Source organism: Oryza glaberrima, chromosome 1 (genome assembly GCF_000147395.1).
Source record: "Oryza glaberrima chromosome 1, OglaRS2, whole genome shotgun sequence".
In the NCBI taxonomy this organism is placed as follows: domain Eukaryota; kingdom Viridiplantae; phylum Streptophyta; class Magnoliopsida; order Poales; family Poaceae; genus Oryza; species Oryza glaberrima.
Window position 1 is genome coordinate 9863381 of NC_068326.1, and position 26840 is coordinate 9890220.

At 45.6% G+C, this 26840-nt stretch overlaps 2 protein-coding genes across 2 annotated transcripts; both read right to left on the minus strand.

Moving 5' to 3' along the window:
* Positions 1–11820: 11820 nt before the first annotated feature.
* LOC127760130 (peroxidase 2-like) lies at positions 11821–13310 on the minus strand. The gene is made up of 2 exons (XM_052284345.1): positions 12995–13310; positions 11821–12904 (listed from the first exon to the last, which is right to left on the minus strand). The coding sequence occupies exons 1-2, from the start codon at positions 13223–13225 to the stop codon at positions 12089–12091; spliced, it is 1047 nt and encodes a 348-aa protein (XP_052140305.1). The 5' UTR covers positions 13226–13310; the 3' UTR covers positions 11821–12088.
* Positions 13311–24543: 11233 nt separating this feature from the next.
* LOC127760079 (peroxidase 2-like) lies at positions 24544–25960 on the minus strand. The gene is made up of 2 exons (XM_052284289.1): positions 25643–25960; positions 24544–25475 (listed from the first exon to the last, which is right to left on the minus strand). The coding sequence occupies exons 1-2, from the start codon at positions 25871–25873 to the stop codon at positions 24669–24671; spliced, it is 1038 nt and encodes a 345-aa protein (XP_052140249.1). The 5' UTR covers positions 25874–25960; the 3' UTR covers positions 24544–24668.
* Positions 25961–26840: the final 880 nt, after the last annotated feature.

Consider the following 26840-nt stretch of genomic DNA (forward strand, 5'->3'; position numbering starts at 1 on the left):
GCCTCCTCTTCCTCCGGCGCCAACAACGAAGTTAGGTGCCGCCTTCATCTTCCTTCTCCTCGCTGCAGCCTCCTCTTCGTCCGGCACCCCCATCTTCCTTCTGTCGTCGCCGCCCCGTCATCGAGCTCGCCAGATCAGGCCTCGAGTTCGCCGGATCTGGCGAGTGGCACTTCTTTGGGGGTTCGGCGCGGTTTGCTGGGTGTGGTGACCTCGCCAGCGACCGAGAGGAGGAGAACGCTGGCGGCGCGTGAAGCCACGGAGCGACGAGGCAATGACCTCCACAACGCCGCGCCCCACCTTTCTCCCTGTGCTGCACACCTCGATTGAAGCGAGGTCCGTATGACCACTTTTGGCTCTGCGGCTGGCCGACGTGTTGTTGAATATGTGAATCTTTGGCGTAAGGCTGAATGACACGTCCTTGCATTGTGAATGCCCTTATTGCTGCATACTGGTTGCTGCATGCTGGCTGCCGGTGCTGTCACAGTGCATTGGAGTGGAGGCTGGCGCGCGCGAGAGAGAGAGAGAGAGAGTGTGTGTGTGTGTGAGTGTTACGGACTCACGGTCGAACGCTGGCTGGTCGCGTGAGGTAGGCAACTAGGAGGCAGAGCCGCTGAGAATGGCAGAAGCCAGACTAGAAGTGAAGCTGACTGGTCGCTTCGGTTTCAGTTGGTTACTTTCATTTTTTTTTCTTAATTTATAAAACCTATATTAAGATGGGTCTTGGGCCAGCATTTTTTTGGTTCGGGGACCACCCGGACCACCCTACAGATCCGCCCATGCCCCCATCCCTGCCTACCCCTCTCTCTTCCTCCATAAGATGGAAACGGCAGCATGCTCGCGCGTCGCCATCTTCCCTGTCTCCAGAGGCTCGTGCCGTCATCGTTGCCGCCTCCTAAACCCATGGCCTCACACGCCCCTGCCGCCAACCCCGGCCACCATCCCATGTCTCCAACAGCACCCTCACCGCCTTGATCGCCCTCCCATCGACGCCGTGGCCATCGTCCGCCGGTTCGACTTCCACCTAAGGCCATCTCTATGCAGAACACTAGCAAATATCATTCACAAATGCACTAGAAACACACGAAATTAAATGCCACCAAATGCATGACACTTCGATTTGATAATCGGTAGGAGTATATATATTAGCATGTACCAACCATATAGTCTTCTTCTATAATCCCTCTATTTCAAAATATAACTACTCTTAGCATTCAAATTTTCTATTTTAGTTAGTTCTCCATATGCCTTCTCATCTCAACCAATCATAATTATGTCTTATTTAATTTCTCTACCTACTTTCTCATTCCTTTTTGGGGGAGCTGTTGAAGACAAGGAAGATGGAAGGATGGAGAAGCCGCCACCAGCCTGCGCTACAATATACCAGGCCTTCCTTAATGCGGATCCATCGTTGCTCCATGACGAATTTGCAGAAGGAAAATCATTATAAAGTTTAGCATCAGCAAATTCTAACGACAACTCGAGGTCTTGGTCATAAGGAGTGTTCCCAACAACAAATAGGATCGTCACAAACACTGGGGGTTTCATCGTTAGCAGTTAGACTATTACATCATGATGAAGAATTTCGTCATAGAACTTGGTAGGTAGGATCCTCATGGTTCCACAATGTTGGTCCCATTTGTGATTCTGAGATTATATGGAGAAATTTGTCATAACATTTGGGCTAGCGCACATGTGATAAAGTATTTTCTCCACAGAACTAACGAACAATAGTTTTACGGAGGTCCTAGATGTAAGATGTGAAAAACGTAGAGGAGATGATTTGTCCGGTGTTTACATGGACAGTGTGCATTTGTCCGATGTTTGTTTTCCAAATCAGTGTGCGTATCTATGCTCTCATTTTAGATTATTTACATATGACACTTTCACCGGCCGGTGACCGCATCTTACAGACCAGTGTGGTTGAGTTATTTGAAAACATATCGACCAAAACGATCTAGCCCCCGTTCTGGTCAGTAGTGAAAGTCGAAGAGACATTCACATTAGAGCAAGTTTAATAGTATAGCCCACTACTAGCTCTAAATTATCTATAGCCAATGTAATAGCTAATTCATATAATTGTTGCTTACTATACTATTAATAACTGGTCCCACCTGTCATACACACATTACGTCTTGGAGTTCGTGCTGCAGTTGGTTATAGATCTGTAGCCCGCTGCTATTCTCTCTCTTCTTTTATCTCTTTAAAATATGTTTATAGCTGGCTTATAGCCTGCTATTGTACCTGCTCTTAGAGATGCGAGGAGGCACTATTAATTGATCACGGTTGTACCAAAGTGAAGGCATGTTCCTTAGAGCAAGTTTAATAGTATAGCCCACTACTAGCTCCAAATCATCTATAGTCAATGTAATAGTTAATTCATACAATATTTGCTTACTATACAATTAATACCTGGTTCCACCTGTCATACACACATTATGTCTTCGTGCTGCAGCTGGCTACAGAGCTGTAGCCCGCTGCTCTTTTCTCTCTTCCTTTATCTCTTTAAAATATGTTTATAGCTAGCTTATAGCCTGCTATTGTACCTTCTCTTATCGTTCTAAAGGCGCTATTAACACGTATATTTCTTGACGAAATTTGTATATTTCTTGACAAAAGTGTCTTGTCATGGAAGATCGGAACCATTATAGTGTTGGGGAGAGGGGAGCAGGTCATCCAGGGAGGGTGTGGGCAGCACAGGAGACGCAACTGTCTAGGTGAAATTGCAGCGGTGGGACTGAGTGAGAGGGAAAGGGATTAGGGTTGGGAATTGTTGCATGAGTCTCAAAGCGATGGAAGGGTGTTTTATGTCAAATGCCATGTATACAATGCCCTTTTTCTTTTATTGTCACTTTGACATATATCATTGCGGCATGCATAATATATATAGCGAATATGTAAATTTTGTTTCGAAACAAAACGTCTCCAAAGAAGGTTTTGCCATGATTATATTCTCACTTTTCAATTCCCGAGTGATTAGTTTTTAGATAGTCCGATTATTTTACGTATGCAGTGTCGCAGTTCTGCAACTCCGGCCCTGTTTAGAAAACTAGCCCAGAGTTATTTTGAGAACTATTTTTTAGCACAGGAAATAGCCCTCCAATAAAATAGTTCTAAGTTGTTTAGATCCAAGGATTACTTTAAGAGCTATTTGGCTTTTAATGCACCTTCCCATGGAGAGAGAGAAAAGACACTTTTCAGTGGGCCCCACCTGTATAGCCCCAATTAGCACCCCTTGAGGGTGGTAGTTTTTTTTATGGGTTATTTCCAAATAACTCTAAAATAACTCACCTGTTTGGAACTTTTAGGCTATTTAGGGTTATTTGAGGGAGGGTTTAAAAATAACCCATGGATCGATCGTAATTTCTTTGGCCAAAATAAGCGGAACCGCGCATATAAATGCTAGCCGGCAAACTCTCGGAGCAAATGCAAACTAACGTCAGTCATTTCAGTTTGGCGTAAATCAATACCATGAATGTACGTGTGCAACACCTAAATTCTTTTTTGATGGTGGCAAATTGCAAGCTAATCCTATATACTTATAAGTATATAGTTCATCCCCAGTAGTTAATACTATTTCTCTCTTTTATCATTAAGCCACATCATCCTAATTATTTCTAGCCTTTGGATGATAGATCTATCGTCCAAATTGTCTCTTCTTTCTTCTCTCTTAAAAACATGCGATCTCAATTATTTTTAGGCTCAAAATTGTATCAAATTGTTTTAGTTTTGATAATCAAATTACATCTTATTTGTATATATTATGCAACTAAATTTTCCGCACCAACGGGACGGGGTATTCATCTAGTTAACTATATGGGCCGTGCAAATTTGATTCTTAGTGCCTTGCTTCTTCAGTCCGTCAACTATTTCTTACATTTCGTTCCAAAAGAACAACTATATTTTGATACAAAATAAAAATTTGAATATACATAGGACGTGTACTTCTCTTAAAGTATATATATATGTGTATATACAGTTACATTCGACACATTTTCTCTTTGAGTGAAAGTCTGCATATATATAGTCAAATGTTCACGTGTTTTTGTATGGCACATATACTATTTTGTACTAGAAGGAATAACATGCTCGATGAATATTATTGAAAAATACAACATCGCACCAAATTACTTTGTCCGTCCCAAAATGTTGATAGATAGGATGGGATGTGTCGACGGACTATACAGCAGACGGGATTTGTAGAGTATGGAGATCGTTGGAACCAAGGTATACACGATATCATATCAAGCAGACAAGGACAAAGGTTTATACTGGTTCGGATCCTTAAGAGAAATTATCCTATCAATTTATATGGATTTATGATGGAAAAGTCACAAAAATTACAATGTGGAATAGGACGATTAGTCTAATCCACCAACTAGAAACTGTCAAGAATGACCCGACGAGATCTATTTGGCAAATATAGCTTTGCCTTTCTTCGGATTGCTTCTCAATATGGTTTTGGCTATGGCTTGTAACTCGATATCCCTCCCTGGACGAGGGAGATCTATATATACCATAGATCACCTTCTTCTCCAAGTAAAACTCGAAGAGATAAAACAGGATATGAGCCCAAGGAGACCTTATCTTCCCTGAATAGACTAACACCAATTCCAGAAAGATAATTTCCTTTCTTTTTTGTTGTATTTTTTTAACTAAAGGATTCCTTCTCGGTATATGGTATTGTCGTATTACATGAATCCGCGTATAGGAGATATGTCTTATCCTTGACACTGATAGGATGTGACCCACATCATAGGTCACATCTATAGATGGCTAAATGGGTCACCCGGCCCAGTACAACCAGGGCATGACCAGAACCGGGCCCCAAGATCTGCTAGGCCGGCACGGCCCGACCTACAATGTTGGATCGAACCATGCCCGGCCACTTGCTGCACCAACGGCCTAGGCATGACCCAATATGACTCGTGCCGTGCTAGGCCAGCCCGAAGGCACGAAAGCCCACCGTGTTCCTCCTTGGAAAAGTTTGTTTTGACTCCCTCATCTCTTTAGGTCAACTCTTAGATGGCTGAAAATAAGTCTATTTTGCATCACTCTCATCTCTAATTGGGTCGTGTCTTATATGGTTAGAATAAGTTTATTTTGGCTCCCTCATTTATTTTGCCTAACTGATCATTGGACCGGCCCATGCCGGGCCGGCCCATCGTAACGAGCATAGGCCCAGGCACGATCCAAAGGTCAGGTCGGGCTAGCACAGGCCTGACACCAGTCAAGTCGTGTCGTGCTTAGGCCGGGCCGTCGGGTCCCGGGCCTTTTGGCCAAGTATAGTCACATCCCATTCTAACAATATTTTGGGATGAAGGAAATGAATAACTAGAGCAATACTGCATGATGATTATCACATGCAGTATTACATCAGTACATATTTCAAACAATATATATATCGCCGTTCATACTTTCAATGTCCGAATGAGTTTGGGATCCCAAATTGTTATCTAATTAGGTGTTTAAACAGGGGATTGAAAATAAGAAATTTGAATTTGAAATGAGTTTGGCATCTTTGGCGATTTTGGGTCAAGGGGAAAGGAATAAATTGGTATCATTGGCACAACTATAGACATAGATAGATGACACTAAGAAAATTCCAAACTGTTGAATAAACTTTTATTTAAAACAGTTTTCACATGAAAACCGGAATTTTACAAGGGATGATGATACTACCCAGTGCAAAGCCCATAAGAGGACGGAGATGAGTTGAAATTAAAGAAAAACAAAGTTAATGGGAAATTTCTATGTTTAGAGTAAGAGATGTTTTATGACACTCACGATCGAACTCCAAAAACATGGTTTTTCTTTTTTTTTAATGCATTTCCCCTACAACGCTCTAGTTTTATGCCAATTTGCTAATACAAACTATGACTAATTTTAACATTTTCACTTAAATTAGAGGGATACAATATTGGAAAAGAATATGTTTTTACCGAGTGCCAAGTTGCATGCTCCACCTAGTTATATTTTTTAATTAAATTGCCAAAATTCCTAACATTTCCAGGATGATTGATAGAATGAAATTTTCAAAAAATACGTCAGGCAAAAATTGAAAGTAAAATAAATTTAGTATAAAACACATCATATATTGCAGACATCAAAACATGTTGATGGGACCTTAAAGACAATGAAGATATCTTTTAAAAAAATAAAACATAATTCTATTTCTTAAAAAAATAATATCTTTTTATTATAGGTTAATTTTTGGTGCTCATAGATATAACATACATGCATATTTATTTTCAATATAAAATAATGTAGTTAGAGATTGGGGGTTTTAGGGTCTGTTTGGTTGGGGACTAAATTTGCCACACCTAACCTTAGGCAAGCCACAGTTTTAGTAGACAGTGTTTGGTTCTTGCCACAAGTCTATTTTGCCTAATTCTTAGCCACCTGGCCCACATGCCATACACACTATTTTCTTGCCAGACATTGCCTAAGCTTAGTTTGTCATTTTGTTTGCCACAAAAGTGTGGCAAGACTAAGCTTAGCTATCTTAGTAAAAAATGTGTGGCATTTTGTTTGCCACAAAAGTGTGGCAAGACTAAGCTTAGCTATCTTAGTAAAAAATGTGTAGATAGCTAAGCTTAGTCTTGCCACACTTTTGTGGCAAACAAAATGACAAACTAAGCTTAGGCAATGTCTGGCAAGAAAATAGTGTGTATGGCATGTGGGCCAGGTGGCTAAGAATTAGGCAAAATAGACTTGTGGCAAGAACCAAACACTGTCTACTAAAACTGTGGCTTGCCTAAGGTTAGGTGTGGCAAATTTAGTTACCAATGAAACATGCCCTTAACCTCTCCCTCTTTGACTGTGTTATGGAGGGTGCATGTCTCCTCCGGTTGTTCGGCATGGAAACAGAAAATTCAGACACCTCACTCTCCAACAGCAGTGGTATTTTTAGTCATCACTACACAACCACTGGTGGAGAAACCATTTATACTCCCGGTTGGTAACCCTCCTTTAGTCCCAGTTTTTCAACCGGGACTAAAGATAGATCTTTAATCCCGGTTGGTGTTACCAACCAGGACTAAAGAAAGAGTAGCGGCATTTCCATTAGGTCTCCTTTTCTTTTTTTTCATTGTTTTTTAGCCAGAGTTTAATCCCTATATTTCCTCCCAAATCGAGTGGGATGCATATCGAGAGGGCCGGGATGGGAGGAGGAAGGGGAGGAGGAGGAGAGAGAGATGGATCTGAGGAGGGATCGGATGGGAAGGGAGGAGTCGGATGGGAAGGGAGGAGGGGGAGGAGAGGGTGGAGGAGGAAGAGGAGATGGAGATGAATCTGAGGAGAGGAGAGGCCGGTTGTTGGTGAGAGGATAGGAAATAGGGATTATATACTACGCGTGATTTTAGTCCCAGTTGGTATTACCAACCAGGAGTAAAGATCTAGAAGATCATTAGTCCCGGTTTGCATTACCAACCAGGACTAAAGTGGTAATATTTAGTCCCGGTTTGTGACACCAACCGGGACTAAAGATCCCTGCCCCTCTATGACACCAACCGGGACTAAAGATCCCCGCCCCTCTGAGACTGACAGGGGATGAACCGAGACTAAAGATGATCTTTAGTTACCAACCGGGACTAAAGATCGTAGAATGGCTGTGGGGTTTTAAACCGGGACTAAAGAGGATCTTTAGTCCCGGTTCTTTTTGTAACCGGGACTATTGTAGTTTTGGGGCGACCGAGCAAAGATCAGTTTTCTAGTAGTGAACCTCATCCTGATCCCCTTCCCCAATCTCCATCTCCACCTTGAAACAATACGGGGATGTTTGGTTGCTTACTAACTTTGCCAAACCCCATATTAGGCAAGGTGTGGCTGCCACAAAATGTGTGGCTAGCAAAATGCTAGCCACAACTTAGCCAAAGTTAGCAAAAAATACTAGTGTATGACATGTGGGGCCATATAGAGAAAATGTGTGGCTAACCATAGTTGTGTCATGAACCAAACAATAGCTAAAAAACTGTGGCATGACTAACTTTAGGCGTGGCAACTTATGGCATGCAACCAAACAACCCCTACTTCTTGGTATCATGGCACGCGCTACACTAGGAGCCGTGGAACAACAAGTTGACGAAGGGCAACAGGTTGACCGCTCTTAGATGGCGCCACTGGGTGATCAGTCGATGCGCACTGCTCCCTCATGGTCCAAAGGCTCGACGACAATATCATCGGCATCAATAACCTCAACGGGGATCACTAACTAGCGATCGATCGCCTCAGGTGATCGTTTTTTTTCACCACGTTTTCCTTTTTTTCACCATATAGTTTTCTTAAGTCTATATACCAAAGTTTATATATCTAGGGTTTACACATATTTTATAGGTCAAAAGTTTATATACTAATTCAAATTTGAATTTGAATTCAGATACATTTAAAGATAAATTTGAATCTGATATATAAACTTTTGATTTGTAAATTTTAGGTCTACAAACTTTAGGTATATAAACTTGTATAAATTTTAGATGTGTAAATTTGATATGTATAAACTTTAGGTGTATAAACTTAGTAAAACAGGAAAGTAAAGTGGTGTCAAAAAGGTCGTCCCATAGGAGTTTCGAACCTATTAACTAGTCGCTAAAGAAGACTAAACACGCGTTGGTAGCTAGAGTCCCATAGTATATTTGTTGTCAACGGCGACATCAACGACGCCGATCCTCGCATCCCTCAACACCGACACTAGCTGCATCTAGGAAACGGAGGCACTTAACCCTCGACCTCGCTGATCTAATAATGACCCTCAGCACGTACGTGGTGACCAGGTGCGCCCACGCCGTCTCCTCCGCGTCAGGCGGCGGGCACACGGCCCGGAGCTCGATGTCGTTCACCGTGGGGCATATCCGCTGCCTGCGAAAAGGAGGAGCAGTGCGCGCCGGAGAGGGTGACGACTGACGAGCTCGTCGTGGTCGATCGAACGAACCCCTTGGAGGCGAAGAGGCCGACGAGGCCGTCGAGGCCGTCGAGCTGCGCCGATGGCGGCGGCAGGTTCTGGCCTGCGTCGGACGCGTCCGAGGTGAGCTCGTCGCGTCGGGCCGGAGCGAGCGGACGGCGTAGCTGATAGCCCCGGCGCTGAGGACGCTGACCGCGTCGCGCGCGGCGAACGCGAGGATGCCGGAGAGCAGGACACGGTCTCCGGGCACGCGCGGCGCGCTCTCCAGCCGCCTCTTGGCTCGTGGACGACGTCGAGCCCTCGGAGGCCGCCGTTCGCCGGCGACGCCTTCTCCGGATTCGGGTTGACGGGGGCTCGGATCGATGAGCACCGAACCATCACAAGTTCACAACCCTAAACATATATGCATGAGATCATTAAATTCCATGTACGTACGGGTAATTAGATTCTCCTGTTCGTGCACGAAGCATTCGTGGAAGTGGAGGCGGATGACGCCGGCCGGCGTCGGAGAAGACGTACTGCTCTGCTCCACGACGCTCCTGACGCAGCCACGATGTCGACGGCGCAACCCGTGCTCGTGCCGTAGAAGCCGTCTTGCAGAGAGCTGGCCGCTGCCGCCGCCGCCGCCACAGAAAGCGCATGCATGGACACTGAGAAGCAGCACGAATAATGGCTTGGCATCGCGACGTGACATGATGCAGAGGTTTTTCTTCAAAGGTCACCGCAAAACTATTCGTATAATACGAACGTACTTGACAGTTGACACTGTAACAACGACGCCTCAGAAACTTAATTAGTCGGTGGCCAGAAAACCGTGGTGTACTGGATAGATCTGGACTTCTTCCTGATTGATGTAGCCAGGTAGATGCAGGGGAAGCTCGATCACGATAACGTGGCCGTACGTCCATCAAGGTTGGAACTAACATGGCACCAACACATGGAGCCATTTGACTTTGCAAAGCTGTCGGCGTTTTCATGGGAATTTTGAGCACAAAGTTCAGGTTGCATGGGATGATGAACAGCTAGGACCCGCAGTCGGCAGATGGGGAGAATCGTCGTTTCGTTGGAAAAAGTACACCGAAGGTCCCTCAACTTGTCATCGGGATAAAAAACATTCTCAAACCGCAAAACCAGATATACGGGGTCCCTTAACTATACAAAATCGGTCACCCGAGGTCCTTCGGTGGTTTTGACCCCGGTTTTGGTCTACGTGGCGACTGAGTTAGCGTGGGACCCACGTGGCCCCCTACATGTCAAGTGTCCACGTCAGCCTCCTCTCCCTCTTTTCCCTCTTCTCTCCCTTCCTCATCTCTCTCTCTCACTTCTCTGCAAGCTGACAGCGAAGAGATGGGCAGCTGCCAACGAGGAGGATGGCTCGACGGGTGGCGACCAGCGGTAAGGGCGGCGCACGGTGGCCAATTGGGATAAGGGGGAGGGAGAAGGGGCGGCGCCGGGACAAGGCGACTGGCGGGGAGAAGGGGCGGTGCGCGGGAGGAGGCGGGCTACCGATGACGACGTCGCCTGCCGCCACCGCCGCGCCTCCGCTTCGCTCGCACGCCGCCTCCACTGGCCGCATCCTCCCGTCCGCACTCTCTGCCGTGGAGATATCGAGTGTTGCCGCATCCTCCCGTCCCCCTCCCCCTCTGCCGACACCCTCCTCGCCGCATCCTCTTCGATGGAGAGCTAGACGAGTCCAACGGGCGTGAGGCGGGAGAGGAGATCCGACCGACGATGCGTTGACGGGCAAGGCCGATGCTGGCGCTGCCCAAGCTCCTCCGCCGCCGTCCAGCCTACCAACTCCCCGCACCGTGGCTGCTGCTCCCGCGCCTGCCACCGCTCCCGCTCCCTCCTCATCTCCACGGCCGACGACCTCCTTAGCCTCCTCGACGACAACGACAACGACAACCCTTTCCCTGCCGCTGCTAACTCCACCACCGATGACGCCAACCTCGACCACGCGCGCCGCCGTGGGCGCCCTAGCGTCGGCATCCCCATGCCTTGCGAGAGCAGAGAGCGAGAGGGAGGGAGGAAGGAGAGAAATAGAGGAAGAGAGGAGGGGAAAGGAAGGCTGATGTGGACACCTGATATGTGGGGCCCGCGTGGGTTCCACTCTGACTCAGGCGCCATGTAGACCAAACCTGGGGTCCAAACCACCAAAGAACCTCGGGTGACCGGTTTTACATAGTTAAGGGACCCCGCATATCTGGTTTTACGGTTCGAGGATGTTTTTGTATTCGGATGACAAGTTGAGGGTCCTTCGGTGTACTTTTTCCTCGTTTCGTTAGATAGGATCATCGGATCACAAATTCATCGGCGGTCCAGAAAATTGGAGCTGACGAGTGATCGACGAGGAGTCGAGGAGTCCGTTTAGGTAAACCTGTGTATGGGCCTGGTTCGGCCCGTTAGAAAAGTGGGAATTCATTAGCCCCACTAGACTCCAAATCGGCCTAGTTCGGTCCATAGGAGGTCTTCTAATTTATTTTCTTTTGTTCTGAAACTTGAGACCATAAAAATGTTTATTTTGTGAAATAAAGATATATACCTCTTACAACTCACTAAACATCTAATGCAAGCTCATCGATTAATCATCCTAAAACTAACATACAATATTAATCATGCCACATGAACTTACTAAACACCTAATCGTAACATGCAAGTATACACATGCATATACAATTTATTACATTATTAACCTCAACATATAAGAATGCTAAATAATTATTGCATCATTCTCACAATATTTCAACCGAAATATATCCATCATTTATACAACATTTAACTTATATTAATCCATATATTCCATAGCAAAACGTGAGACGTCATCTAATCTACTATTAGTATATAGTTGGACCGGTTGATCCGCATCATCCACATAAGAAGGGTTGTTCAATCATTACTGTTTCTAATCATAGTCATTGGGTCATTTCTCTATGCTTAATCACAACCATAAATATACGAATATGAATTACATCCAACGCCTGAATACATGGAACTTCCGTAATCACGGTGCGGAGATTAATTAATCGTAGCTTAAACAAAAAAAAAAAACAGACTCAAAAAACGATGAATGGTAGACACCGGCCGTGCCGGACAGCACACCGGATAAACCAAAGAATTGTGCAACCAAAATGTCGGATCGATGCGATATCAACTGTCAACAAAACGCCAGCGCACGACGGTACAGAGAGTGGATTAATAGTTGATGGCGCGGCACGTCTTCCTGATCTGGCCGACGCTCCCCGCCGGCATGGCCAGCTTGCTGAGCTTGACGAGCGCCTGCGCGAAGTCGATGTTCCACAGCGTGCCGTTCTCGGCGTACTCGTTGACGTGCTGGAGCGTGGAGTTGGTTCCGACGAGCGCCCAGTCGGAGTGGAACAGCACCAGGTTGTTCTTGTTGTTCTTGTAGTAGCTGTTGTCCAGGTAGTCGCCGCCGACGGCCGGGACGACGTAGCTCGCCAGGTCCCCCAGCGTCGCCGCGTCGATGTCGCGGATGTTGTTCGCCAGCGTCGGGTTCGCCGCGGCGGAGGACGACTTGCAGGTCTTGTTCAGGACGTTGTCGCGGTAGTCGGCGTTGATCTCGGAGTCCGGCGCGGTGAGGCGGTCGTCGAAGTTGGAGCAGTGCGCCTTGCCGATGGAGTGCGCGCCGGAGAGGATGACCAGCTCCTCCGGGGTGAACCCCTTTTTCGCGAAGTTGGAGATCAGCGTGGCGACGCCGGTCTTGGAGTCGGGGAGGGTATTCGTGGCGTCCGCGGCCGAGGAGACGACGCCGTCGAGGCGGCCGGCTGGCACGTCGAAGCTGACGCCGCCGTTGCTCATGTACCTCGACGCGTCGCGGCCCGCGAACACGACGATGTCGGCGCACGAGACGACGCCGGGGCACGCGGTCTCGAGCTTGGCCTTGATCGCGTCGATCACGTCGAGCCCCGCGATGCCGATGTTCGCGCCGGACATCTTCTCCGGTGAAGGATTTGCGGTCGAATTATCAAGAAGGATCGATCCATCACAGCCCTAATGTCCAAAAGAATAGTAATAAGACAATTGATAAATAATACTAACGATTGTATTATGCATGGTTGCGTGAGCATTAGTTGTGTTTACCCTGACGAAGCAGTCATGGAACAACAAGCGTACGAGGGCGGCGCCCTTGGATCTATCAGCATCGAGGAAGTCCTTCACGGTATTGTACACGATGGACTCGACGTTGACGTTGTTGCACTTGCCATTGTAGTAACCCACCGTCAACCCGCCCGGCGCCGCCGACGGCACCACGACGGCGGCGACTAGCCGGAAGGCCACCGCCAGCATGCACACTACCACGAAAACCTTCATTTTTTTTACGTACTCTGCAGTCTGCACTGTACTGCACTGTGAGTCCCAGAGACTTCGACCGAGTATGTGCTTCTCCTCTATGTGTTTTCCGGTGGTAGTGTGGGATCGAAACCAACCTGACCTGCTTATATATACTGCTGATCGAGCTACACCGATTATCCAAAGTACATGTTTAATTAGTTAGAAAGGTATAAGTTGGTAGTTTATGCTCAGGCAGCAAGAACAAATAATGATCATCTATCTGTCATTCCTAGCTCAAGGACAAAAGGAATACAGCATGGTGGTTATTGACCGGAATCTTGGGGACACTGGGGCAACTAGCTAGTAACTAATTAGGTGGAACGTGGCAAACTGGCAATCGTGTTTACATATAATACGCGGTGTGCACGAACTTAATTCTCCGATCCCCGTGGACTTTTCTCTTTTTAATGTTTTGTTAGACAATAGACCGTGTGTTGCTCTGGTACAGCTACGATCAGACCGACAGGGCTATGCACTGGAAAGCTAGGTTTTATCTCGTCAGAGTCATATTAGTAGCTAGCCGACATTCCTTTCAAAAAAAATATTGATAGCCGACAGATGCTCACTGTAGATATAGGTTGCTCATAAGTGATGACTTCGATTATATTATTAGAGTTGACAATTAGGATTAAAAACGGCGCATTTCTTCCGGAGTTTCCTCATAGTCATATATCGGCCATAGGCAAGCTTCGAAAAGAAATAAAAACGACAATAGGACGAATAACATATATTGATTGATAACCACCAATGCTGATTCATTAAAGGGTTAATTAGATCTATGCAACTATCAATTTTCATATTTAAAAAATTAAAATACTATGACCCCTTTTAAATAGGTTACCAAAATTTTTAGACCAAATTATCCTTGTCTTCTTGCATTGTCCGCTCATCTCTCTTTTTTTTCATATCTCTTGACCTTGCAGGGGACAGTTCGTTTGTCTGAAATCTATGGCCTAGGCGGTGCGGCTGTCCTGTTATGGGAAAGCGAACAAAGGTGACACCATATGGTCTACGACAGATGCCGGCGGAGGCCCTGTTGGGGTTGCCAGACCTCAACGATGGCAAACATGCTAGCAAATAACGAGGTGGAGCACCAGTGGAGGTCACAGGCGCTCTTTGGGTCGACTTCAGCATCGCGAATTGAAGTGGAGTGGCTTCGGGAGGTTTGGGGCTCACCAGAGCATCCCCTCGGTGAGGAGGAGCGATTCCTCGATGAGTGGCACATCGTTGGCTTAGGATTTATGTGGTTTTTAAACCGGCACCTATACTATTAGGTATTGGTACTCCCAAATTTGGAACCGACGCCTATAGCCGGTTCCCAACCGGCACCAATAAGGGTTTCTACAGTAGTGGTCGATGGTCCACATGCTCACATGTCATCAGCCATCAGTGGCCAATAGCTACTTCTCCTTTCTGACGGTGGCCAACCACATCTTTGCGCATGATACTTGGACCAGGCCGCCATGGCAGACCAGGCAATAGGGAGATTTTGCAAGGCGGAGGCACCGGGTGCGTTGACAGTGAGGTTCGTTACCGGTATGGACGTGCCGTCATGGAAGCAGCAACTGTGGTTCTGTTCGATTGACCTGCTCTACTACATGTACTCCATAACGGACTATTTCCACACAAGAAGGTCCGAGAAGATTGGTTTGCAGCTCTTAAGTTGGTGGTTTGATCTGGATAGGAGAGAGATGAAGACAAAAGAAGAAGATGACAGTAATTTAGTCCAAAAAAAAATTAATGAAGGTGTAAGCAGTGGTATATTCTATATTAAAAATGACTATGAAATTATAATATCATGGTTTCAAATAGATTAGCAGTAATGTTTATTTTCAAAACGGACAAATTTATAATAGCATGGATCCAATAAACCTTTGATTATACCACAAATTCCTAATTGTATCATAACCAGATTAAGAACTTGTTTCACATCCATACACACAAAAATGGATATACATTCATACACCAACTTGCACATTATACCATTCCCATCTTCATCGATTGGCACATCACACCATCACCATCTTCATCAATCTACCAAGAACACCAAAAACTTACAAGGCCAAATGGAGATGGGGAAGATCGACGTTAGCCTCCTGTCTGTTGCCGGTGCATGCCCAGAGAGGAGGGAGCTCATGAAGGGCTTGGGAGCTGAGGGTGTGGTGGAGTTTTGCTACCATCATTGCTAAGCTACTATTGTCATCATTGCCTAGATTCAATGTATTTGGTGACCTTGGATATGTCTCATGCATCCAATTTCCCTGCTAATGTCGCCAGTGTTGCATGCGCCTCCTAGATCCCTATCCTCTTCTCCTCTCTATCTGTCTGTCTGTCAGTCTATATATATAGGAGAAGAGGGTAGGGAGCACAGTTTGTTGTCATGGAGCTTGCCGTCAACTAGAATCCAGGGGTACAACCTTTGTTGAGAATGGGTCACTGCCATCACCGCAAGTGAGAGAGGCTAGCACCTCACCCGCCCCTACGGACATTCGGATCCATCGGCAAGGGGACCGTAGCTGCTGGATCTGTACAACTAAAAAAGTTTTTTTTTTTTGCAAACAACCCCTAAAGGATCACAGTTGGGCCATGGGAAGGCTCGTTTGCGATAAGTTTGGTCCGGAGAGAGGGAGGCGCTTGTTGTACTTGTAAATGAATTATCATTGGTGATGACGCTCTCTCTCGTGGCCCGATATTTTGATGAAGGGATAACTCTCGCTTTTATCGAGTGCAACGTTTGCAATGTGGCTACCAAACAGAACAAGTCCAAGATGTCATGCAATTGCTACACTAGACACGATATCGTACCAACTGTGACACGCGGTTGATGATCCCTATAATACAAATGAGAGAACACTGCTAAAACAAGAGAAGATGCAATCTAAATATTATAAATAGGTAATTAAACACAAATAAAAAGTTGTGATTGAAGTGGTAAATCTAATTGACTCGCAAATCAACACACCCACTATTAGGTGTTCTGAATCTATAGTTGCTAACTAATAAAGCGAAGACTAGAGACAAAGTGAATGGCACTTGTCAAAATTCAAGTATACAAAACACAATTGTTTTTTAGGGTGTTGTTAACAGTGAAATTTGGTAAGCCCCGAAGTCATCATCGGCCTACAGTCAATATCGGCTTCAGAGTCCTGGAATCGGCCGATGGGAATTATCAAGTCGCCAATAGTCAGATTCTTGCTATATTCGGTTAAGGAAATTAATCTATTAAAGGAAGCTTATACAGAAGTGATCGAGTTCAAGGAGGATGCAGCATGGCAGTTTATCTATTAATTAGGAAAAGTATGTTAGTTTTCTTTTATATTTAGGAAAGCGTGTTTAGTGTCCAATAAGGACTTTATGTATTCTTTTTATCTTTAGGGAAGTTTCTTTATTTCTTGTCCAAGAAGGACTAGTATCTACCCATGTGTATAAATATGCACATTCGGGGTCATTGTAAACTATCTCAATGATCAATACAACTACTCTCGGTGCATCGCCACCCTCTTTACTGACGTTTTTACTTATCATCCAGCGGAACTTGGCACCTGATGCGGGGCTGCATCAGCTTTCAATCTCCGGTGAAGGGGTAAGTCATATGTTCTGCCGGTCCTGGCAATTGTATTGGCTTCATCGGCGTCGTTCAAGGCTACATCAGTACATTCGACCTCTTGGATTGCTCTGATTCGGTTGAAATATTTGCCTACCTATTTGTCATATACCTTAGTTAATCTAGTCTTAGTATCTCAATTTAGCCATATCGGTCGATTCTCGCTTTAGGGTCTATGCCGGAATCGGCTAAATCGCTTTACTAGATTAGATTAGTTAAGGTATCTACACCCTGAAAATCAGTCAAAGGCTTGATTGTCTAGATATTATGTTTCTTTTCATACTTAGTCTGCATCAGTTAAGTTTAATCTACTAAGTCGTGCTTAGAACCATTATCTCTAGCCTGCTTCTTAATTGCCAATAAGGGTTTCATCAGGGTTTCAACCGATGAGTTGTCTGGATGTTGTATCGGCTTACAAAAATTGCATACAAGTTGGATTTAGCCGATCACTTCAAAGGTTTCAGTGCTTAACTAATATTGTGGATTTTATGACATCGGACATTCAGCCGATGTATGTTTTAACCTTCGGATCAATGCTTATTCTATCATATCATTGTTAGTCAATTGGTTTCTACTGGATTATATCATTGTTTTATTACATTATCATCAGCCGATTATCTTTGTTTACATCAAGTGTCAGACTCTACTTCAACCATATAGCCAGCTCAAAACCCTATTGACATCGGCTGGTACCGGCATCGGCTGGAACTATTGGATCGGCTTGTCAGCCAATCGGCTCATTCATCTGCTATTTGTATATCTTGTCACCTGGAGGATCAAACTGACTGGCACGCCCGTATCTCATCAACCTTTGGACCTACACTGGAGCTAAGCAGATCTCCCAGGCCGCCGTGTTTTCGCATCAACAGGTGTATAAAGCTATTTATAGAGGAAAATAAAGCTAGGGTTAGGTGCTAGTTTGTGGAGGTGGAAGGAGACAATTTCGAGATGGAGCTAGTCTATTACAAGGCCCAAGGTCCAAGTTCGGTTTCAGCAACAACATTGTTTTGTTTTCACGATTCCTGTTGATTTGGGATGAATTTGGATATGAGATCAGATGCGTTTGAAAGGTGACAACACAAGCTTTCCAACAAGTCTATGATCACCCAAATAGGAGTTGACATGAAGGGGCTAGATCCGTCTGAAATCACTGTTGTCTATGAAGGTTGAACTGGACTTCGAGTTGTCATTGTAACTTGTGGAGTTATACACATATCCGATGAAGTGATGTCCTCATCAATAGGAAGCCGTCTAAGCTGCCTTGCTGCAAAAATGACGACCACTATATATACATTTTCTTCCCACATTGTTCTCTCTTGTCTTCTCTTCCCCATCCGTCTCTCTTGTCTTCTCTTCCCTTGTCTCTTGTCTTCTTTTACCTCCCAACGGGGCCACAATGAGGGCAGCGGGTAGTGTTCCCACGGAAACGATGTCACACCCAGAAATTCACTAGTAATTTCCGAACTTATTTGTGCATTAAATCCTCGTCCAGGAATCAGCCGAGGTACACAAACTGACAATTTAATATACATATTCATCATAATAATAACGTAAATACTTACAAAAGAAAAGAAAAACAGCAGCGGAATTACGGTCTAGCGAAGCTCCGGCTCCACTCCCACAGGTAGCTCAACTGGGGTATAAGCCAAACGTCTTCTCCTTCGCAACTTGTCTTCAACTGAGGTTTGATTGATTATTGCAAGGTGAGCATATGACATACTCAGCAAGCCACACAGCAAATATGCAAGTGCACAAGGATACCAAAGAATGGCATAATATAAGGTTCATTTGCGAAAGCAGCATTTAGCAAAGATTTAAGAATTGTAAAGCAGTAGAGTAATTAATCATCAATATTAATCAACACTGAACAACACACCCATCCTGCACAGGCCCAACCATCCTGAACAACCATACCCGGCTGTACAGATCTATCTCCAAACCAGGAATAGCATTCCAAACCAGGAGCTAATCAAATTATTACCAGTTATAGCATCATTTATTATGGTGAGAAGTGTGAGACTAATCACGAAAGACATTATTAGACCCGCCCATAACCGCGGGCACGGCTATTCGAATAGTTTTACTCTGGCCAGAGGTGTACCACTGTGCCCACAAGACACGATTCCACACATGTTACCATGCCCTGATGTACCACCACGGCACTGCAAAGGGGGAAATCGTGACAGTACCCTTCGTATGACACAACTCAAAGCAGTGCACCGTTCCTGGATCATAATCACCCCCTTATAAACAAGGCATGGACTCCCCAGTGACCCCCGTGGGCTTATCTCCGCCACTTCTCAGTCTGGTGCCCTGCAATGAACCATGCTATACAAAAGGTAAAGCCGTTGCCCATGCTGGCTTGTGGTTGGCACGGTTAATGTTTCACAACCGAAACTCGTGAACCGATCCTTAATTGTCATGAGCACAACCATCAAAATCATGTGCTCACAACCCACCATTGTCAAGTTTTAGTTGGCAAATTAATTAATTAACCAATCACGATTAGCCATCGTGAGCTACCATTATCATGTCCATCATTAAATAGTCGTGAAACATTAGTTATCCCAATCATGTGCTAATGTTTCTAAGCATGGCTAAGCAATTATATCTAATATTTAGTTGAACCAATATATAAAGCTCAACTAGTCAAATTATAATAACCCAAGGTATCAAGGAATAGTGTAATCAATGCAAATTGGCCATACAAAGGAATAATTCACACCACCCAGTGACATTCGAAAATAAATTCACAATTGAAATAAATAGAGAATTTAAATATATGATCAACATGCTCAAAGGAATTGTGTTTGGGATCTTTTTGACTTGCCTTGCAATAAAGGGTCTTCAACTAATCTTCTTGAATACTTCCGATGCACACACAAACCTTCGAAACGACGGAAACGACAAGCTAAAACGCAAAACAAGGAAAAAGACTAATAAAAACCAAATAAACAGTACATATAAAGTAATTATGAGACTTGAACGGTCTCATTCCGATTTCATATGAATTAATTACAAATTTTACAAGATTTAATTCCAATTAAACCTATTAAAGAAAAGACTATTCCAAATTAATTAAACCATTTACAAATGATTATAACTGAGATAAAAGATTGGAAACAACCTTGGAAAAGATTAGATTATATTTGGTAGATGACATATATTAAAAAGAAATAATATGTCACTGAAAAGAGAGAACGGATTTATATCAATTTCGGACGGCTGAGATTATTCTTGACCAAGTCGACCAAGATTGGATGGCTTGGATTGATCTGGCAAGCGAGCCTCACGACATACCGACTCAACGAGTCAATTCTACGTGACACGGGATCACCCAAATGATCAACCGAAACAGGCGAACGGAACCGGCGGCTCTGAACGGCTCTAAACTAAAGGACGACTCCATACGGACGAACGAAAGAAGCACAAGGAACACCTCGTTCGAACGAACGAGCGAACGACTCAACAACGGCTGCGACTAAACTGGTGGGCTAGACAGGATTCACGGTAAAGCCCCGGTACGGCAAACGATAGGCCGGTAGGAATTAAGGGATGCACCTTAGGCTTTGCAACTCAGCTACCGAGCTACAGCAGCGAACAAACCACAACAACGACAACGCGGGATAGCGGCGGCTAGGTTTAAGCGACGCACGACTGCGACACGGTACAGCAGCAACGGCACGGCACAACACAGCACAGCACGGCGGCCAGTGGCTCGGTGGTTGCAGTAGCGGGACGGCAACAACTTGGCACACATGAGCAGCGGCCAAACAGCAGCTAGCGGCAAGCGGTAACGCACAGCAGTAGCAACACGACTGTGGCAGGGAGCGGCACAACGGCGGCTAGGCAGCTAGCGCAGCGGCGACGCTAAGGCAGCAGCTAAGCACGGCACGGCGGTGTGGCAGCGACAACGTGGCTACTTGACGACACAAATAAGAGATTAAAACCTAAACCGAGGGAACACGAATAGAAGTCTCACCGAACCAAAGCGATCGGAGAGGGAGGGTCGACGATGACGATCCGGCGACAACACATGCAGACGACAATGACGCTAGACAAACAACGGATTATATTAGATTGGATTAAGACCCTAGGGATAAACTACACCGGTGAATGACATAGGAGCGGCGGTTGCCGGCGAACCACGGCACAATAACACAAACGGAGGGCACCAGAAGGAAGAGCGCAAGACGACGGTCCTTACCAACACTTACGCGACGACGGACGGCGACGGAAGATGGCCGGTGACGAGCTTCGAAAGGCGACGAGGTACTGCCCAAGGCGGCGACGGCGCTTCAGCGACGGGAGACGACAACCGAGGGGTGGACGGGGTTCTCCTCGCAGCTGCGATGCCGAGGGAGGCTGCGGCGAAGCTTGGCGATGACGGGAGGTGCAGCAAGGCCTCGCCGGAGATCAAAACGCGACGGCGAATTTCGGGTTGACGGCGACGACGGGCTTCCCGGGGTCTTCGGCTTTGGAGAGATGGCTGCCGAGCTTCACCTTGCTCCTGTGAACCCAACGGAGTCGACGGCGTCCGAAAGCGGCGGCTAAGGCGGCTGCTAGCTGCGGCTGGAGGCGCGGCAAAGGCCGAAACCTTCTGGTTCGCGTCGGCAAGCGGCTTCCGGCGGGATATGGCACAAAGGAACCAATGGCCGGGGTAGAGCTCGACTTTGCGGAGCCGAGGAAAGTGGCGGCGCTGACTGACGACGGCCGGGGCGACGGCGCACGGCGGCTGGAGCGGCGGCCGGAGGTGGAGAGAGAGGGAGCTCGCGGGGAGAGTGCTTTCGGCGACGGCGGAGAGAGGGAGAGGTGGCGGCCGAAAGAGTAGAAGGAGGGGGCTCTATATATAGCCATGGGGGCCCAGGGATCGAGCCCACGACGACGGGAAAAACTCGGGAAAGTTTAGGATTTCGCCGGAAAAAGGAAAGATTGAACCGCGAAATTGGAAAGGGAAGAGGAGATTGAGAGGATTCCATTCCCGCAACTAATTTGGAAAAAGGAGCAACGGGGAGGCCAGATTTGGAAGGAGGAGGCGGCGGCAGTGTGCACGGGCTGGAGAGCTCGGGCTCTGTCCATAGGTTGAAGATGGAGTACTGTAGCGCGAGGGAGGTAAATCAGACTTTGTCTGGGCTGAGAGGAAGGGAGAGAATGGGCTGAATTCGGCCCAAGCTGAGGAGGAGGATTTTTATTACTTTTCCAAATAAATTAACCAATGAGATGATCTTTGAATTGTTAAAAATACTTCCAATGCTCAAATAATTCCAAGAAAAATCTTGAACATACTTGGACACTCAAAGTATTTAACAATATTAAAATCAGACCATTTAATGATTAATTTATTAATTAAATAATTACTGAAATATTCTTTGTATTATTAAAATTAGTAATTGAGCTCTAAAAAAATCCGAGAAAATTTCAGAGAGTATAATTAATCATGGAGAATTTAATAAAAATTAAATCCAACCATGCTTTATATTTAGGAAATTTTATTTCCCACATTTAACTTCACTTGTAAATTAATGAACATTTAATATAAATTCTATTAATAATTTATAAATCCTGAAACGAAATTCAGGCTGTGACAGACGAGCTAGGGGCAGTGGGCGGCCTCCCCATGGCAGCGCACGACGGTCAGTGGACATCCTTCGCCGCGGCAAGGCCATGACCTCCCCATGATTTCTCGACAGGCTCGATGACCCACACGTTGTCGTCATCGTTGGTCTTTTTATTGTTAATGCCAAAATTTGGTTAGATTCTTTAGTGGATTCGGTTAAGAAAAGAGCACAATCAACCGATGGGAACTTATCTAGAAGAGACTGAGTTCAAGAAGGAATCGTGAAGACTATGGCATGGCGGCTTAATTCTATCTATTAATTAGGGAAGATTTAGCAATTACCTTTTATCTTCAGGAACGTGTGTTCAGTCTTCGATAAGGATTTTATGTTTTTCCTTTTATCTTTAGGAAAGTTTGTATCGTATATAATAAGGACTAGTATCTACCCATGGGTATAAATATATACACCCAGGGTCATTGTAACTATCTCTCGATCAATACAACTATTTTCGACGCATCGCCACCCTCTTTTTTAAGGTTATATTTATCATCCGACGAAACTTGGCACCTGACACAGGGCTGCATCAGCTTTCGATCTCCGACAAAAGGGTAAGTCCTATGTTCCATCGGCCCTGGCAATTGTATCGGCTACATTGGTGTTGTTCAAGGCTGCATCGCTGCGATCCCTTGGATCGCTCTGGTTTGGTTGAATACTTGCCTACCTATTTATGATATATCTTAGTTAATCTAAGTCGATTATTCAATATACTTATATCGGTTAGATCTTTTCTAGGGTTTTGCCGGTATCGGCTAAATTGTTTTATCGATCTAGATTAGCTAAGATATCTATCACCCTGAAAAACAGTCAAATGTTTGATTGTCTAGATATTATGTTTTATTTCATACTTAGTGTTGAGTCAATTGGGTTTGACCTACTAAGTCGTGCTTAGAACCATAATTTCTAGCCTGTTTTTCTATTGTCAATAACGGTTTCATCGGGGTTTCAGCCGATGAGTTATCTAGACGTTGCATCGATCGGCTCACAAGGATTATATGTAAGTTGGATTTAGCCGACGACAACAAAGGTTTCATTAATTATCTAATCGCTTGGATTTAATGGCATCAGACCTCCAGCCGATGTATGTTTTAACCTTCGGATCAACGCTTATTCCATCATATCATTATTAGTTTCTACTGGTTTATATTGTTGTCTTATTAAATTATCATCAACCGATTGTCTTTATATCATTATTTACTCGAGTATCGGAATACACATTAGATATCAGCTAGTATCACTCTATTGGCTCTTTAGCCGATCGGCTATTTGGTGATCAACATATTTATCTATCTTTTCAGTTTCAGAATCAAACTGACTGGCACGCCCGCATCTTATCAATTCTTGAACCTGCACTGGAGCTAAGCATATCTCCTAGACTATTGTTTTCATCGACTTAGTTCGCACCAACACAGATCTGACACCATTAACCGAGCACGAATTTTTCGTCAACATGTATCCCTCTCTCCTTTCCCATGAGCTTGTGGCATTTCAGATCTGGCCGCCACGAGCTTGGAAGTGGCCAGATCCGGCGCGGGAGAATGGGGGAGGTGGCGCTTGACGCTAAGAGGACTTCACCATGGCAAGCGGCGACGGCAGCAGGGTTGTCGTTCTCTTCCTTCAAATTCTGTTTTCTTGGATGTTAACATGTGCATGTTCGATTCTGTAATTTTTCTTTATATTCTTGGAAACCTTTCAATCTCGAGGTCTGTTTGTTGTTGGATGCTGGTATGTAGATATTGATGAATGTGTTTCTGGATGGGATGCTGTGGAGATGGCTAGGAGCTGATCGATGCATCGGCTCAAATCGAACCGATGCATCGAGCCAGTTTTTTTTTTTTGGTTTGTAGGATCTCATATGTGTTGGTTCCTAAATCAACACCTATGACTTCTGCTCATAAGAGCCGTCTTGGTGGTACCGGTCGGGAAACCGGTACCAATATATGGGTTTCCCAACCGGCACATATAGGGATTCTGTACCGGTGTATTTTCCCTATGCTATAAACACATATAATCACGATACAAATTTCGGAGATTAATTAACCTTGGGTCAAACAATACAGACTCAAAAAACCGATGAATGATAGACACCCAGCCGTGCCGGACACTACACTTGGATAAACCAAAGAATTGTGCAACCAAAATGTCGATCGATGCGATATCAACTGTCAACAAAACGCCAGCGCACGACGGTACAGAGAGTGGATTAATAGTTGATGGCGCGGCACGTCTTCCTGATCTGGCCGACGCTGCCCGCCGGCATGGCCAGCTTGCTGAGCTTGACGAGCGCCTGCGCGAAGTCGATGTTCCAGAGCGTGCCGTTCTCGGCGTACTCGTTGACGTGCTGGAGCGTGGCGTTGCTGCCGACGAGCGCCCAGTCGGAGTTGAACAGCACCAGGTTGTTCTTGTTGTTCTTGTAGTAGCTGTTGTCCAGGTAGTCGCCGCCGACGGCCGGGACGACGTAGCTCGCCAGGTCCCCCAGCGTCGCCGCGTCGATGTCGCGGATGTTGTTCGCCAGCGTCGGGTTCGGGGCGGACTTGCAGGTCTTGCTCAGGACGTTGTCGCGGTAGTCGGCGTTGATCTCGGAGTCCGGCGCGGTGAGGCGGTCGTCGAAGTTGGAGCAGTGCGCCTTGCCGATGGAGTGCGCGCCGGAGAGGATGACCAGCTCCTCCGGGGTGAACCCCTTCGCCGCGAAGTTGGCGATGAGCTTGCCAATGTCGGCCTTGGAGTCAGGGAGCGTATTTTGGGCGTCCACGGAGGACGAGACGATGCCGTCGAGGCGGCCGGCCGGGACGTCGAAGTTGACGCCGCCGTTGCTCATGTACCTCGACGCGTCGCGGCCAGCGAATACGACGATGTCGGCGCAGGAGACGACGCCGGGGCATGCGGTCTCGAGCTTGGCCTTGACCGCGTCGATCACGTCGAGCCCGGCGATGCCGAGGTTCGCGCCGGCGAACTTCTCCGGTGAAGGATTTGTGGTCGAATTATCAAGAAGGATCGATCCGTCACACCCCTAATGTAAAAAACAACAGTACAGATATTAACATTCAGTCACAGATAAATATAAACATAGCACACTAAAAATTAATCAGACGACTGATAAATACTAGCAAATTAACCAGCAAAATAATTGTGATTAGAGCACGCATGGTGTAATTTCCGGGAGCATATCGTGTTTACATTGACGAAGCAGTCATGGAACAACAGGCGCACGAGGGCGGCGCCCTTGGATTTGTCAGCATCGAGGAAGGCCTTCACAGTATCGTACACGACGGACTCGACGCTGACGTTGCCGCACTTGCCATTGTAGAAACCCACCGTCAACGCGCACGGCGCCGCCGACGGCACCACGATGGCGGCGGCTAGCCGGACGGCCACCGCCAACATGCACACTGCCATGAAAACCTTCATTTTGACGTATACTCGATCGATCGATCTGCACAAGAGACTTGGATCGAGTATGTGGCGTCTCTTATGCTCTCTGGTGGTAGTGTGAGATTGATAGAAACCTAATCAACCTGACCTGCTTATATATACTGCTGATCTAACTACAAAGCTGCTACACACCAATTGAATTATCCAAGTGCTATATGTTTAGTGAGAAAAGGTAAGTCGGTAGTTTATGCTCAGACACGAACAATAATAATGCTCATCTATCTGTCATTCCTAGCTCGAGGGGAAAAAAGAAAGAGCATCTAGCACGAATAATAAGAATCTTAATTAGGCACTCTGGGGCAGCTAGCTAGCTAATTTGGCGGAACGTGGCAAACTGGCAATCATGTCTATGTATAATACGCGGTGTGCACGAACTTAACTCTCCCATCCCCGTGGACTCTCTCTTTTTAAGTTATTATTATAAGACAATAGATAGTTTGCTGCTCTGTCATAGCTATGCAGAGACATTCAGACCGACATGGCTACGCATTTTGGCTAGGTTTTATCTCCTCCAGATCTTATCCAAGTTGTCTTCGTATTGATAGATAAACAATTCTCTTCATTATAGATGAAGGTTGCTGGTGCGTTTAATGTTCTGACTTGACAACTAGGTTATGTGAAATGATCATGTCTTGATTTAACAGGTCTCATTGTTTCGCTTATATTTATACTTACAAGCCAAAATTTAATTTTAAAGTTTATTTTGCGGTTTTTCATTGTGGTTTACTTTACAACTAGTCTTTTGTATCGTCGCTAATAACACATATATACAAGTTTTACCTATAAAATATCTTTTGTTTGCTAATAACCGGTACGAATAAGTATAAGGATAAGCAAAACGATAGGACCGTATAGTTTTTGTGATGAACAATTGGCGCGTGAGTTGATAATATTAACTTTGATGAGATAATGTTTTGCTGGGTGAAGTGGTGCTGGTTCCTGG